Here is a 16,925-nt window from a genome sequence, read left to right as displayed (position 1 = left end):
GTGTGGCCCCTGAGTTTTTCTTTCATTCGATGAGATGGTCTGGGATTGCCGTCTGCGTTGGAATGCTAAACATGCGGTGTTTTTTGTTTTACAGACGGCCTATGCAATTCCTATCCTCGCATTTGCTTTTGTGTGCCACCCTGAGGTCCTTCCCATCTACAGTGAACTGAAAGAGTAAGGCAGCCATCCTTTAGCATTCTCATTTGCTTTGAAAATGGGCTTCAATGTTCAAGGAGGCTCTGTTCAGAAGCATGGTTTATAGCTTTCTCTTCAGAGAAAGTTTGTGTTACAACCACTTCTCGGTAATGTGCTTTAACCAAAAAGGTGTGAATTAGACCCTTCACTGCACTACCCTGTCTGCTTCCTTCTCCTCTATTCCCCGATCCTAACAGTATGGGGGAGGGGAGGAGGAGCCGATGGCTGTAAGGATTTGGGCGGGCAAGGAGAATTTGAATTTTGATGGAAAGAAGTTATGTCACCTGAACTGGAAATTACCACACTCATGAAGACCAAAAATTATGAGTAGGGTGACTTTACTAAGCCACTGATGCCACCTGTGGTCAGTCCCCAATCCTTGTCTAAAAGTCGCTCACCACTATCTGACCTTCATGGTCTTGTCTGTACAATGGAGACACTGGCTAGGCAATCGCGTTTCTCCCAGCTGATAGTCCGTGAGTCGCTGATAGCCTTTTCCCTTTGAGGGTGTTGGCAGCTACTAGAGGGTGAGTTGGGCCTGAGCCCACTGGAGCAGCTTCCCTCTTTACCTTTAAGGGACAAGGTCATATAATAATTTTCAACTTCCCTATCCCAGACAACAACAATCTCAGTCTTCTTTTTCACCAAATAGCAATAACGTTCCCCATAAATTCTGACTTACCTCCTAAGAAATTTTTGGAATTTATAAGTACTTTGATGTCTTTGATTTACTTGGAAAATCACATGTAGCAGTTACTTTACAGTCCTGATAATTCAATTTTAGCCACTGGGCACCTTCTAGAATGGTTCCTAGAAGTTGTCCAAGTAAAAATGTCAAGCATCCTGGTGAAAATATCAGAACTCCTGGAAGTAGGACTTTGCTTGTTCCAGTAGGTACTTGTCCTCCTTTAACCCACCTCACTATGAAATATTAAGACTTTCATGTTAATCACATTCCTAAATACTCAGCAGACAAGCTGACTTATCGACACGAAACAAACTGGTCTTCTTCTCAGAAAGTGGAAGACTGAAGGAGTAATGTTTTAGAAAAATGGAAACAAATCCTTCATGACTCCCTAAGACAAATTTAAATAAGCTGTGTTTCTGCACCAGAAATGAGGTTTTAGAATGAGTAGCACAAACATACATTCTTTCATTATTTTCTTATTTTAAGATCTGTTCATAGATTTAAAAAAAACAACTCAGTGTTCTTTTTCTTTTCAGTCGGTCTCGGAGGAAGATGCAAACAGTGTCAAATATTTCCATCACGGGGATGCTCATCATGTACCTGCTTGCCGCCCTCTTCGGTTACCTAACTTTCTACGGTAGGTCACTTTGTTGAAGTCGTTTTCTTTCTGCAAATCCTAGTTTGACTGGTCATTAACCCGGGAAGGCATCCTTCTTTTAATTACCCTCCCAAGCAGAATGGACTGGAGATACAAGTACTCAATTAACATGCTATCTTAGTCATGCCTCTTGACCTAAGAAAATGGGATCTGAACCAGCTTGGCTAACAGGTTACAACAGTCTGAAAATCCATACACATTGTATTTAAAAGATTCCTCAGATTTAATTATTTTCCTGCTGGGATAGATGATAGTTCTTTGGCTTGACTCCCTAGTCCATCTCAGGCTAGAAGCAATGACAGTGAATCTAATTGCACGTTGAAAACTATCAAGCAAATGGCAGAAAAAATACAACATTGCTGAATTGGAGCCTGCTTCTTAGTTACCAGTCAAGTTGAATCTGAGGCCTTTGAGCATTAGGCTTTTTTTTCCTCCCTCATCCCATTCTATTTTGTTATAGTGAATGGTTTCCTAAAGAAAGAAAATTACAATTGAGCGTGGACCTGCGAACCACACGATCGAGGTTCGATTCCCAGTTAGGGCACATGCCTGGGTTGCAGGCCAGTTCCCTGCAGGGGACTCATGAGAGGCAACCACACATTGATATTTCTCTTCTTCTCTCCTTCTCTTCCCCTCTAAAGAAGGGGAAGGCAACCACACATTGATATTTCTCTCCTTCTCCCCTTCTCTTCCTCTCTAAAGATAAATAAATAAAATCTAAAAAAAAAAAGAAAGAAAATTACATGACAGAATCCCCTTCTATCTGGGAATGCACTACCAAAACAAAATGTGACGGTGGTCACATTAGATAACGCCTAAAACATTTCCTCTGCGGCCTCTTAGCAGGATGCAGAAGGGAGTGGGACTGCTATTCCCTCCCAGGAGACACGGCCTCGTGGACAAATCCCAGGGGGGCGAACATGGAGCTGCTGGCATTCGTTTCCACTAATCAATGTGATCAACGTATATATAATTTCTTGTATTAACCCAACTTTTTGCAATCTTCCAAATGACTTAAAAAATTAAATTGATTGCAAGACAAGTTGGGGAGGAAAAGACTGGGGGAGAGGGATCATCCTGTGGTTGAATTTTATTCTACTTGACTAATATTTGGCTACTAGCTAAGTACTTGCTTTACATTGGGCATTAACTCCTTGCTGGTTGTAAGTTAATGAAAGTCAGGCCAGTATCATTGAAGGTGTTTTTTTTATCTACCTTTATCTGATTTTGAGGGGAGTAGTGGGATAATCAGACTGCATTTCATTCTATCGGCATCTCTTTGTGCCTGAAATTCTGAATGAATGTGTTTTCCAGGAGGGCAGCTTCTTAGAGCAATATTCACTGGGAGACTTTGTAAAGTCTGCACCAGACTAAAAAATCGTACTAACTCATCCTTGCATGTTGCTTATAGTGACTCTGAGTTTCCTAAGACAAGCAAGAACTTGAAAAAGCCCAAATGTGCCTGTGTGTCAGTGTTGCCACAGAGTCACAGTTGTTGAGCTTGAAAAAATGTTAGAGATCATTTGTCCTAGGGTTTCCCTACTGGGTTATGAGAAGCTGCCTCAAGGCTGGCTGGGCAGGTAGGGGCAGAAGGTGGGTGACAGGATGAGGGACAACTGGTGGGGCTTGGGCTTTTCATGCCCTTCAACAGGAGCACCTTAGTCTATCGTCTGTTCTGTGATGCTTCTGTAGAGCAGAGATAGATTTATCACCATGCAAATGAGCTAGAGAAGCCTCTTGGCAATTTCATATTAGCTTCTGCAACTTACAAGCTTCAGGCTCCCCTTGTCCAATGGTCGCACAACTAATAAGCTCAGAGACGTAGTGAAAACAGGAGTGTCTGGATTTGCAGACATGGGTTTTTCCAACTGTACTATGTTCCCTCTCTAGAATATTAACACAAGTAATCAGTAATGCCTTGACAACACCGAATGAACTCTTTCTGTTCCTCCTCTTTGTAGGAGAAGTTGAAGATGAACTACTTCACGCTTACATCAAAGTGTATACCTTTGACACCCCTCTCCTCATGGTTCGCCTGGCAGTCCTTGTGGCAGTAACACTAACTGTGCCCATCGTCCTGTTCCCGGTAAGTACATGGAGCTTTGAGGAAAAAATCCTCTTTGACTCTGTAGATCAGTACATATGTTCCGACTTGATATGGACTTAATTATAATGTGAGTTTGCATCTGCAATGCCTGCGGACATCATTTTTTTCTTTCTCTTTTTTATTGTTGTTCAAGTACAGTTGTCTCCATTTTCCCCCCCACAACGACTTGGAGCCACTTAAAATTGACTACTTAATATGTAAATAGAGAAAATATTTTTTGTTGTTAAGTATTTTTGAAGTGTAGGGAAAAATCATGAAAGTTATTTTTATTTATTTTCCAGCCTTCCTGACACAGAAATTTATTTTTAAATTCAAATTCAAAACACAGATCTTGAGCTTCCATTTTGTGGGTTAGTAGAAATGAGGGGGAGTTCATATCACTCCTTGAAAGCCAAAACCACAATAACTTGAGAGTCATATTACATTTTCACTGTAGTTTTGAAGGCATTTCATCTTTCCCCCAGTTTACTGTGCAACGATAACATCCAAAAGTCACCTTATTTAATTCCTTGAGAACTAATGAAAAGGGGATTTCTGTTAAGTACATTACATCCTAAGACCAAATTTCTTGAAGACGTGATATTATCCATCATATATCTCTTGTGCTGCTGCCCAAACTGACCTGTGTTCCCAATGCATCTACTCTTCTTGGCATTTGGCATTGATGTCAGCTTCTCTGGGACCACAGAGCAGGGCTGGTTGCGGAGATCTGGACGGTGTGAGTTAAAACCACCACCTATGGATAAACATAGGTTTGTGCTCTCCTGCCAGCTCTTCTCCTTTCATGAACACTGAATTTACTTATTCATTTTAGGGGAAGAAATAAGCGACACAGTAACCAGCACTGTCCTGTATGGAATGTTCCATACAGGGCCAAGCGTATGAGGACTGGTCATATAATGACTCTGTGGTCAATTTAAATGCAGTTTGTGTCCTGAAATATTTTTTGGCACATTCCTTTTTCATGACTGCATGAAATCAGATCCTTATTACTCTGTTGGCTAATATTTACTGTTAAACAATGTCTTGTCTCTCATATATCTGAAAGTATTTTAAACGACATGCACACAGCTTCAGCCCACAGACCGCTCCTTGGTGGGTACAGGGCAGAAGACAGCTGTGGACAGAAAGTGTATTATAGGGCCACATTTCTAAGCAAACGACGTCACTGGGAAAAGAATATCAGAGCTCTCCTTTCTGTGTGTAAAGATAGCACTAACTAAATTTGGGGGCACGGTAGATACATCATTGTTCAACCAAAGCATTTTATCAGAGAAGGCTGGTGTGTGCTTCTGTATTGCTTCATTCACAAATGCCCACTGTAGTGCTTTCAAGTCGTGGTCTCAGGAGATTAACAGGCTTGGCTCTGCTCACGCTGCTCGTCAGCAGCAGTCCAGTGACTGTGGTGCCCCAGGCGTGACACCGAGGGCTGGGTCACGACGATGGAGAGTACGCTCAGCCTTTCATTTACTGAGGACCTTTTCCCCTCTACATTAACAATGCTGACATCCCCATAGGCATTCTTTCCCTGCATCATAGGTAAGGCTCTGGCACAAATCTGACCATCAGGAGCCATAGTAGGTTGGAAATACCCCCATTCAACGTCCATTAGAACCAAAACAGACCATTACTAAGTTCAGAAAAATAATTCACTGCTATCCTTCATTACCCAGCCTTAGCTTTTTACGAAACAGTGTGCATCTAACTCTGTTTTGTTCTCACAGTGTCACATCAAGATGATCTGTTTACTTGTCCACATTTCCCTGGGTAGTAAGTCCCTGGAGATTAGGGAAGTGCACAAAGACTGGCATAGGGTAGTCTCAGCAAAGTTCGCCAAGAAAAATGGTGTCCAAGTGAATCCTGCCTTTCTGGAGATGTACAAACTCCCCTTTCCAGCAACTGCATAGACCGTTCTCCTTCTGACATTCGTCAGGAACCCCAGCTTGGATGAGGGTCTGGGCTGAATGAACAGAGCCTCTGTGAACGTGACGGATGGATGACAGGGAAGCGGGTCCGGCCTCCTTGTCCCAGTCAGTGCCGCAAGGCTACATTCAGACACTTTCCCCCCAAATAAGCAGAAAAGTTGTTAGTGGTGTTTTTGTTTGTTTCTTACAGTCTTAGAGCCAAGATTTTTCTAGGTGTCAAGTGCTGAGTCACAGCATGGTTCTCCTGACAGGTTTCTTTGTATCAAGAGACTCTTGACCTATGAGAAGTTTATTTACTTTATCTCCATATCCCCACACTAATAATAAAACAAACAAGCAAATAAAACATAATCTGGATTAAAATATGTCAGCTTTAGGGAGAGGTTGGTATTATCCTCTTTTCAATACATAACTGGAATCTCTCAGAAGCCCAGGGAGATAGAAGGGTTTTGTTGCTGTGGGTTGGCTGGACAGTTTTTCTTTTGATTAATCCATTTATCATATCTTTTTCCTCCCATCAGGTTGTTTTTTTCCCTCTTAGTAAAAGGCCCATAGTGACAGCTTGAAATGTTGGTTGAACGCATGAATAAATGAAGTGAATTAAGACTCTGCTTTTCCCCAGCCATCCAGCATTTGTCTCCTCTTCCTTAGTAGGGGAAGGGAGATGATACGAGGCAGCAGCACCTCCTATCAGACTCACCACTCCTCCCCGCAGACTAACAATGTCACATTAGCTATGCTTCCCTGTAGATAGCAGAATTCACACAGCACCATGAAAAACAGAAAAACAGGTAATCCTAACAGGTTTATTATGAACAGAAGCTCAAGTTCCACCTGCCACTGCTTACAAAAAAGAGATCACGTCTCAGATTCTCTGGCTGCATTTATTTTATTTGACCATAGTACAGTTATTCTTTTCAGGCATGCTGCCTTCAGATTTTCTGTTCTGAAGTGTCTGGAGGAGTAAGCATAGAAATATGGCAGACGTTGCTACGAAAGCTGGAATCGAATCGTGATCCACAGGTCTTGTCCCAGGCAATCCTACGAAGTAATACTGCGATTTATTCCCTTTTGGTAGAATTCAGACCTAAGGCTCCCCCTTGCTACACTCCCACCTCATTTCTGACTCTGACACTAGGTCCCCACATTACAACCGAGCACCTCCCAAGAGGCTCTTGTTCAGAACGCTTTCTCTAGAGCAGCATAGAACTTTTCTGGAATCATTCTGAGTCAAACACCATGGCTGTTGCTGGGGACTCTCCCCACGCCTCACAGCATCTGACCTATATTTCCAGGTTCTTATCAGTCTGTGTCTGTGGAGGAAAGGGCACTTAGATAAGTGGAATAGCAGGCAGTGCTTTGTGGGTAATTGGCCAGAGTGACCTCTATCCTGACATAGGTAAACAGCATTGCTGAGGACCTTTTGATCCCAGGTTCACTTCTCAAGGTTGCATTTTAACATGGAATGATCTGCAAGTTTCCTTCTATTTTTTTTCCACCTCTACCATCACCAGCAGCCTGCTGTCTCCCTGTTTGCCTGGCTGCCTTCTTCAGGAAGGCACTGGCAGCTCTCTATACCCTCAGTTCTGTTCAAGGTTTTTTTAAAAATATATTTTATTGATTATGCCATTACAGTAGTCCCATTCCCCCCTTTCATCCTCCTCCACCCTGCACACCCGTTCCCACCCACATTCCCCACCTTTAGTTCATGTCCATGTGTCATAAGTTCTTTAGCTTCTACATTTCCCAAACTACTCTTGCCCTTCCCCTGTCTATTTTCTACCTACTGTCTGTCTATGCTACTTATTCTCTGCACCTTCTCCCCCCTTCTCCTCCTCCCACTCCCCTGTTGCTAACCTTCCATGTGATCTCCATTTCTGTGGCTCCACTCCCGATCTAGCTGTCCTCTTGGTTTGCTTTTGTTTTAAGTGTGGTTGTTAATAACTGTGAGTTTGCTGTCCTTTCACTGTTCATATTTTTTAACTCCTTTTCTTAGATAAGTCCCTTTAATATTTCATACAATAAGGGCTTGGTGATGATGAACTCCTTGAACTTGCCCTTATCTGAGAAGCACTTTATCTGTCCTTCCATTCTAAATGAAAGCTTTGCTGGATAGACCAATCTTGGATGTAGGTCTTTGGATTTTATGACTTGGAATACTTCTTTCCAGCCCCTTCTTGCCTGTAAGGTCTCTTTGGAGAAATCAGCTGACAGTCTGATGGGAACTCCTTTGTAGGTGACTGTCCCCTTATCTCTTGCTTCTAGGATTCTCTCCTTCATTTTACTCTTGGGTGATGTAATTATTATGTGCCTTGGTGTGTTCCTCCTTGGGTCTACCTTCTTTGGGACTCTCTGAGCTTCCTGGACTTCCTGGAAGTCTATTTTCTTTGCCAGATTGGTGAAGTTCTTCTTTATTATTTGTTCAAATAACTTTTCCACTTGTTGCTCTTCCTCTTCCCCCTTCTGGTACCCCTATAATTCAGATGTTGGAACATTTAAAGATGTCCTGGAGGTTCTTAAGTCTCTCCTCATTTTTTTGAATTTTTGTTTCTTTATTCTTTTCTGTTTGGTTGTTTCTTCCTTCTGGTACACTCCGTTGATTTGAGTCCCAGTTTTCTTTCCATCACTATTGGTTCCCTGTGCATTTTCCTTCAATTCACTTAGTGTAGCCTTCACTTTTTCATCTAATTAGCAACCAAAATTAACCAGTTCTGTGAGCATCTTGGTCACCAGTATTTTGAACTGTGCATCTGATAGGTTGTCTATCTCTTGGTCACTTAAAAGTATTGGTTCTGGGGATTTGATTTGTTCTTCTGTTTGAGCCATAATTTTTTGGTCTGGTTGTGCCTATTATGTATGAGGGACAGACCCTTAGGTGTTCACCAGGGCGGGGCAACTCAGTTGCTGGATTGTGAGGCTGTGTGTGGGGGTGGGGTCGGAGAGGGAACAATGGTGCTTGTTCTGCTCTCTCTTGGATTTCAGTGCCCTCTGCTGCTTCTCACAAGCAAACTGGGTCCTTCTGGTGCTGGTTCCCAGGTGGGTGGGCTTGTGTACATTCCAGGACCCTGTGAGTCTCTCCAACAAACTGTCCTGTGAGGCTAGGAGTCTCTCCTGGTACCTTTTCAATCGGTGCTTTTAGGCTTAATTTCCTGTTGCTGGGGTCCTGGGTTGCACAGTCTGTCTCATTGCCCACTTTTGCCTGCTTTTTCTGTGCATGATTGTGTGACCGAGGTCAGCCAACCGTCTTGCCCACTCTGCTTGTTTCCTCCCCGCACCCGGGGTCCCATACCACCTGTGCTCCGGGGTCTGGCAGCCACCGCCTTTTCCTGCCACGATCCCTCTCTGCCAGCCCCTCTTACCTGTCTGGTTGAATGGTTGTCAGACTTTCATACAGTTCAATTTTCTGTCTGTTCTGGTTTTGTTTTTGTTTCTAAATCTTTTTTTGTCCTTAATTTTGGTTGTGTGAGGAGAGACAGTGTTTCCACCTATGCCTCCATCTTGGCCGGAAGTCTTGTTCAAGGTTTTGTTATTCCTTACTCACTAGGAGGAGCAAGTACCTACCATTTACTCTGACCACTATTCCTATAAACTTTCTGTCTTCTACCTCGTTGGCCTAAATCTTCATGTTTCTGGGAGCCATATGACTGTTAGAAACCTCTGTGTACAATCCTAATGCAGAATCCTATATTCTACATATAGGATTGCCTCTAATTCAGCTTACTGAGTTAAAGGCATTATTTTGACAAATGACTAAAAAGCACATAGATGTGACCTCTGCCTGAAAATAACCTATATTCTCATTGTTCATTCTAGAAACGTAGCACTTTCCGGCAAATAAATACTTAAACACCATATATGCACCATAGAAAGCTTATTGTAACCCTACTAATTAGACCAGTGGGATATTATTAAGCAAACACCAACTGTAGGACATAATGTAGAATTTATAGTCTGCTGGAAAAACAAATGAGGGCATTTGCCTTCCTCGGTCCTTTTTACAATGGCTTTCATAATTTTTGCTAATCCAATTTTTAAAATCTGTTACAAAGTCTCCCTTAAACCATTTCCAGAGACTATCTGGTTTGCCATTCTGGAAATGAAATTGCCTTTTAAATCTGAACAGATGGCTTTAATTTCTGGTGGCGTGGAATGAACGGAATGTCACATTGGAAACTGCAAGCAATTCAGTTCGAAGTTTTTTGTCATTCATACATGTGTTTCGAAATACTATAGTTTACATTTTCTCTCCTTTAAGTAAATGCCCGTCTCCATGCCACTAGAGACTTCAGAAGTAAAATTTTAAAGTGAAAGTGAATCCCAGCACTTCTAAAAGTGTGAAGTCCCAGCTTAGGTGAAGTGCTCACTTATTGAAAAGCCAATAGACAAATTGCACTAAGTCAGAAGTGTCTTCTAAACAATCTCAAAGATAAGATTATGTTCAACTTTGTGAAGCTGCTCATGCAGCACTGGCCCTCCCGCCCTCCGCCCACAAGGACCTTTTTATCCAGTTACATCAGAGCAATTTGAGCAGCGGCTGTGAAAGGAGACTCTCTCGACCTTTCACCTACTTGTGTGGGTTGTTAAAATAGGGCTGAAATCTGTCAAGGATCCTGAAGGGAGGGGAAAGATGAATTCTGCTTAATTTAATTCAACATTTATTGAGTGCCTGCTGTGCGTAAGACTCTAAGCTAGGAACTCGGAGGAATGTTAATGTTATTAATTCCTTGCTTTTGTGCATTTATAATCTATAATTGGGGGTGGGGTGATAAAAGAGGAGAGAGAGAAAGGAGTAAACACAAAGAGTATTATATTTAAAAATATATGTCACGTGGAAAAAAGTACAATGCAAAATTAAGGAAAACCCAGATTTGTAAAAATTCCATTTGCAATTCCAAGCAAATCAATTCAGTGCTCACCCCTTAACATGTGATCCAGTCTGATGAGACATAATTAGAAATCGGTAAGGGTTTTACTATATCTCTGAATCATACCTCTTATATGATATTTTATCTATTTCTGACTGAGATTAGTTTTAAGAAAAAATTCTGAAAGCTAAGGAAGTGAGCACAAGATAAATACATCAAGGAAAAATAACACATCAAAAATCAGCATCAAAGTTGCACAACAGTATGAATTTACTTAATACCACTGAACTGTACACTTAAAAATAGTTAAGATGGTGAACTGTATGTGTATTTTACCACAATAAAAAAGTTCTAAAAAAAATCAGCATCAAGATCTATTCTGGGAGAAACAAAGATTATTATGAACAGATTACTATGCTGAGTGAAACAAGCCAGTCGGAGACAGACAAATACCGTATGATCTCACTCATGCGTGAAATCTAATGAACAAAATAATCTGACAAAGAAGAATAGGAACAGAGGCGTGAACACATGGAACAGACTGACAGTGGTCAGAGGCAGGTAGGGGACCAGATGAATACAGGGGAAAGGATTAACCAAAAAACATATACACAACACAAAATGCAGAGAACGGTGTGGTAATAGCCAGAGGGAAAGGGGGGCAGGGTGGAGGTGGACAAAGAAGGGGGTGCGGAATGAGGGCAGAAAGAGACTTCCACTGGGGTGATGGGCACATATGCCATGTGCAGAAGGTGTTTTGTTGAGTTGTGCACTTGAAACCCGTATGGCTTTGTGAACCAATGTCACCCCGATAAATTCAATCTAAAAAGAAGAAAATGCTCTGGAGCAATGAGAATATTCCAAATAATGAAGTAGAAAACAAAGCTGTGACCTTGCCTTTGAACTTTCTTGTTGCAGATTCGTACCTCAGTGAGCACATTGTTATTTCCCAGAAGACCCTTCAGCTGGATAAGACATTTCCTGATTGCAGCCATGCTTCTTGCACTTAATAATGTTTTGGTCATCCTTGTGCCAACTATAAAATACATCTTTGGATTCATAGGTAAGTTTCAGAGAGGCTTTGTTTTTCTATGGTTTTTAAGTTTTATTTTTGAATTACAGGTTACATTCAATATTATTTTGTATTGGTTTCAGGTGCACGGCATAGTGGTTGGATAATCACATACTTTACACAGTGGCTCCCCAGTATTTCTAGTTCCCACCTGGCACCATACACAGTTATTACAATATTACTGACTATATTCCTATGCTGTGTTTTACATCCCCATGGCTTTTCTGTAACTACCAGTTTGCACTTCTTAATCCTTTCACCTTTTTATTTAGTTGACCCGAGCTCCTTAAATAGCAGACAGGGAGCCTCTGCTGGGAGATCAAGAATCCTTGTTAGTCTCAGGCTCACAGAATTCTTAGGAGTCCAGTGGGACTCCAGCTATCGCCTTCCCTCCCTCCTAGGTGACACTGAGAGTTATTCACAGGATTGGAAAATGTTAGCACCAAAAGCTACCTTATTGGTCATTTAGTCCTTTTCTGACAGATGAGGAAACTGAGCCCCATGGAAGGCAAGTCACATACCTTAGACCCAGGATTTGAATTTAGGTCCTAACTCTGCATCAGAAAGTAAGGAAGATAGATTGTACCTATAGGATGCTCTCTCCGGTCTGTGAGAGTTAGTTGAGCAATAAGGATATCTTCGGAGGAGGAAAAGATTGATATTTTGTAAAGCATATTATTTCCCTTTACTGTGTGGCCCGTTAACATAGTTAATTTCTTTATTCTGTTGATGTGAAGGGTTATTCCAACTTAAAATCCAGTACCATATGAAACTTCTAAACATTCAGTGTAAGTTAGAAGGAGATAGAAAGGGTGTGTGATGGGTCCTGCCTCCTTCACAGGTGTTTACAGCATTACTAGTTTCCTGTGCGTGTGTGACAACCAGCTGTTTTATTACTGATTATAGCTTACACATACGTAGTATGCAGCTATGATGTTCGGTACATTTTAATCTCCTTTATGAACCTCTCTATCTCCTTTGAATAAGCAGCCAAGAGGATCCTATGGTGCTTTCAGTGCTAAGATGAGGGTAGCTTTGGACGTGTTCAAAGTGCCTGCTCTCGGTCTCTGCCGCGCCGCGCCAGGCCTTCTCCGTGAGCCACTGACCTGCCCTGTGTTTCTCTCCCCAGGCGCTTCTTCGGCCACTATGCTGATTTTCATTCTCCCAGCAGCTTTTTATCTTAAACTAGTCAAGAAAGAACCTCTTCGGTCACCCCAAAAGGTTGGGGTAAGTAAGGCTTGTAACTTCCCCCATTAGAAGTTATTGTCTAATGACTTGGAATATACCAGAAAATATACCTGGTTCAAAAAACGGAATTAATGAACAAGAATGAAAAAATTAAAGATGAGCTGGAGAGAAAGAGGGGTACCCCCAGAAGATTCCTGGGTTTCTTCTGTTCAAATGTTAAATATTTCGTGTTGAGTTCTCCCCACCTGTCAAAGGCTGACGGAGTTTTCCCACTGGCAGGAGTGGGGTAATAGCCCACTCAGCTATTGCCGCACAATCTACAGTGAATTGTGCAAGAAGGAATGAGTCTCCCTATTGGTGCTATGAAATAATTTAAATACTTTGGCCATATCCATTATGTCTGTAAGGCCAAAAGTAAAGACACTGCTTTTGTTTCCCCTCCACAGTTACCTGTCATTCTCTGGTGTGGACTGAGGTCCAGATGGAAGCATTTGTTTTCCAGTTAACCTCTTTAGATATAAAATGTGGTTTCATTAAACTAGAGAGTATGTATTTCTTTTCCATAATAAAACTATAGAAAAATGTACTAGAAATAATTTTTCCAGTAACTGAATATTATCAGTGACTGCTTCATGAAGTTTTATATTAAGGCTCGGAAAGAATGCCTTTGACTGAATTACGCCGGATTTTGCCTGGGAGTCATCCACCTCTCCGACTGTTTAGGCACTGCAGAGAGTTTGGCATCTAAAGCTGCCCCCTTCATCTCACCCCCAGATTTCCACTCTGCGTGGTCTATCCTTCTTGGACTTTTATAACAATGTGACCTTGGCAAGTTACTTGTTCTGTTTGAGATACCCATTTTCAGTTTCATCAGTGGCCACTGATTCTTTCTACTGAAAAAAATCAGTGGCCACTTCCTTCATATATAGAATTAGGAGGCTGATCTGTGTGGTACTATAGAAGGCTGTTCCTACTGTTAAAATTCTTAAATATTGTATTCTGCACAAACACACACACACACACTTTGCTTTCCCCCCAAGGAATATGCAACATGTATTAGGATTTTATTTTTATTGGTTTGCTTTATAAATTTTGATTACATCATACATGCTACTCTTTTATGACCTGCCTGTTTTCACCTAAAACATTGTGAGCTCTCCCCAGGTCACTAAAGTGTTTTCTGTTACTTGATTTTTAACGCAACAGGGAAAGGGTATCACAGGGTATCCCATCCTTTTTCTGTACCACATCAGTGAACTATTACTGTATTTTGAACACTTGAGTTCAATCTGCCCAGTGTATTCACCCTCTTTCCCCAACTAGGGTTCTAAATTGACTGAACTGCTAGGCATCTGAGCTGTAAGAGTAATACCATTGACTATGCAAATCAGAGCGCTGTTTGGTGAACAGTGTGCTGTTTATGTGTCCCTGACAGTTCTCTTTGCCTTGCAGGCTCTGATTTTCCTTGTGGTTGGCATCATCTTCATGAGTGGAAGCATGGCGCTCATTATAATCGACTGGATTTACAACCCCCCAACTTCCAAACATCACTAACCCAAAGAAAAAATACCTTCTTTTTCTACTGGAAGTGATTGCAAATTATGCTCCAAAGACATGTGAATTATTTTGCCCCAAGGAGTGGGGTATTATTCATAGAAAATAACAAGAAGATTCCACAGACGTTTACTAGCAATATCACCAGGCACCTTCAGAAGAGGAAATCATCATTTTTGTCAAGAATGGCTGTTCATGTGTTTAAAATTTGTGGTGTGCATTTCTACCCAGGTTTTGCAAGAGGCAAATAAGATGATGTATTTTTGTTGCTGTATAAGCAGAAGAATACGGGTAGCTGAGTATCATGGTCATTGGATAATTCCCTCCCCCTTCCCCTCCTCCTCCCCAAAGTACCAAATACTTGCATTCTCAGAACATCAAACAAAATGCCCTGGTGGCAAAGCTATCACCAGCTAATGCCTTTCCCTGATCTTGCACCAAATACTCTGGGTCTATTTAACAACAGAGGCAAAAGGCATGTCTTGTGAACTGTCCCAGTAAGGCACATGAATGATCAGACACCAGGCTAGAATATCTTATCGTCAACAGTAAAAGAGTATTTTGCCCATTCTGTTTGTGACATTGGATTAGTGACTTCTTCATTTAGATATTTTTGTAGACATTAAGAGAGGGGGTTTATTTCAGTTATAGAGCAACAACAAAAATAATGCTTATAACTATAAACTGTCTAATCTGGAGGCATTTGCTTTTTAATGTTATTCTTCGTCCTCTTGTTCTTTTATCATTGAACAATGCTCTCCCTCTCGTCTTCCATTCTCATTCGGAATTTTCAGAAGACCACAATTTCATGTGGAGGTGTACTACCCAGTATTGATACATTTTTATTTGATAAACATTCAGTGCAGGAAACTGTGATTGCTATGTGTTTATGTATATAATCTCATTCTGTAGTCTTCAGAATTGTAGTGTGTGGTACATTTGATTTTTTTTACATGTGTAGTTTTTCTCTCATTACAGTAAAAACATTTATATTATTTGGGGTTGGGGGCAGGGAATGAAGTTCATGGACTCAAACATCCATTTGTACGTATCTGTCTACTGAGGATATTTTAAATTTGGAACCCAAGTTATATATAGTTCAGTAATGCTCTTCAATGTTTACAATAGCATCATAATCATTTACAAGAAAGGAAGTTCTTATTTGCAAATAATCATTAATACCAATGTTCATTTATTTTAGCATATCTAAAATAGCATTTAGTTCATAGTATCTTACACAGGCATTTGCTGACATCCATTTGCCATTTAATATAACGGGGAGCGGTTCTCCATGAAAGGAAAAGTGCGGACACTGCAAAGAGAAGCAAACTGTTGTTCTTGCTCACTCCTACAACGCACAGGAAATTGAGTTTGCTACTTTTTTATTCAGATCAGGAGCAAGAACATTTATATATTTTATATGTTAGTAAATATGAAATAAAAGTATCTTATAAGTATGATAATATTACATCACATTTCAATTGTTTTTCTGCAATGTGCTTTAAGAAAGTGTGTATTTGCTTTATGTATTATTTTCTAGGGGCGCAATATGTAAAATGGTGCACTTTTTATAAAAATTGAGCATTACTAGATACTATCATAACTCTTAAGTTACTATTATTGGGGGGAAAAATGCCAAATACCATTTTAAGGTACATTTTCCTTCATCTAAAGAGATAGCAAGTGGAAAGGGTACTTCCTGAATGTTAAAAAAATATTTAATCTGAATATATTTAAATGTAAATATCAAAGATTAATCCCCCCAAATGGAAAACTGTAACATCTGTATATATTTTGAATGCTCCACCCTTCCAACGACTAACTTGAAAATACCCACACGTGTGGTTATGCAGACATCCGAGGGAAGCAGCACAGCACTGGCCGGCGGAGCACGGCTGCTTTCCCGTGGCCCCTTCAGGAGGAGTTCACAGACTGCAGGGCAGGCGTACACATCTATCTTGCACTAGTTAATTTAACCCCATTTATAAGCAGATGAAAGTTTTATTTTCTTATTTCATTTGTAAGATGGTTCAACGTATTGGGAGGCTTTTTTATTACAGAAAGTGTATATTAGTATATAATAAATGAACTTTTCAAAGGACGGCGTTGTGATTTTCTTTCTATTGTTGAAGAGTATGAATTATTTGTATAAGAAAACACTTTAAATCTACACGTTATCCTTCTTAAGTTGGTGTAGGTTCTATTTTCACTGTTATTCTTGACATATAACTAACATCTATAGCTGTCAAAAACAGTTGCCCTCTTATTTAGGCAAATACACAGCTAATCTTCGATCACCTTTATGTCATCACAAATATACCTCCTAGAATAAATGTGGAAGAAATGAGTCTTTATGATTAATGACAGAATTTATTTGAAGTGGGGAGAGGGATTCTTTTCACTAAAAGAACCATGAGAATAGTAAAGTAAAAACGTGGGAGATTTGGAAGGAAAGAAAGCAACATGTGAGGGTTGAGGATTGGGTCAAAACGGACAATTAGTGGGGGTGACGGGTCATATGGCAAGTGTAGGCTTAACTTCCTGAGATGCGTCCACATAGCGCCCCAAAGAGATTCCTCCGCTGTTGCTTTCCCCAGTAATACAAACAAGTTCCAGCTCCTCCACATGTGGCCTTGTATCAAGTGAGTGCAAAATGGTATCTCATTGTGATTT

General features: G+C 40.8%; 1 protein-coding gene across 4 annotated transcripts in view; it reads left to right on the top strand.

The window, feature by feature from the left end:
• The window catches only part of SLC38A4 (solute carrier family 38 member 4), a 68,310-nt gene extending 51,956 nt beyond the window's left edge, over window positions 1–16,354 (top strand). For all 4 annotated transcript variants that reach the window (XM_037061101.1, XM_037061100.1, XM_037061098.1 and 1 more), the window contains 6 exons: window positions 95–174; window positions 1,420–1,520; window positions 3,503–3,627; window positions 11,357–11,501; window positions 12,640–12,737; window positions 14,151–16,354. In XM_037061101.1, the coding sequence (XP_036916996.1) occupies window positions 95–174; window positions 1,420–1,520; window positions 3,503–3,627; window positions 11,357–11,501; window positions 12,640–12,737; window positions 14,151–14,252 (651 nt within the window). In that variant the 3' untranslated portion in view covers window positions 14,253–16,354. The remainder of the gene's footprint in view (window positions 1–94; window positions 175–1,419; window positions 1,521–3,502; window positions 3,628–11,356; window positions 11,502–12,639; window positions 12,738–14,150) is intronic.
• The last annotated feature ends 571 nt before the right edge of the window (window positions 16,355–16,925 follow it).

Source organism: Sturnira hondurensis, unplaced genomic scaffold (assembly GCF_014824575.4).
Source record: "Sturnira hondurensis isolate 20B ecotype Veracruz unplaced genomic scaffold, ASM1482457v3 Scaffold0013190, whole genome shotgun sequence".
Taxonomy (NCBI): Eukaryota; Metazoa; Chordata; class Mammalia; order Chiroptera; family Phyllostomidae; genus Sturnira; species Sturnira hondurensis.
This window is presented reverse-complemented; position numbering and strand designations above follow the sequence as displayed.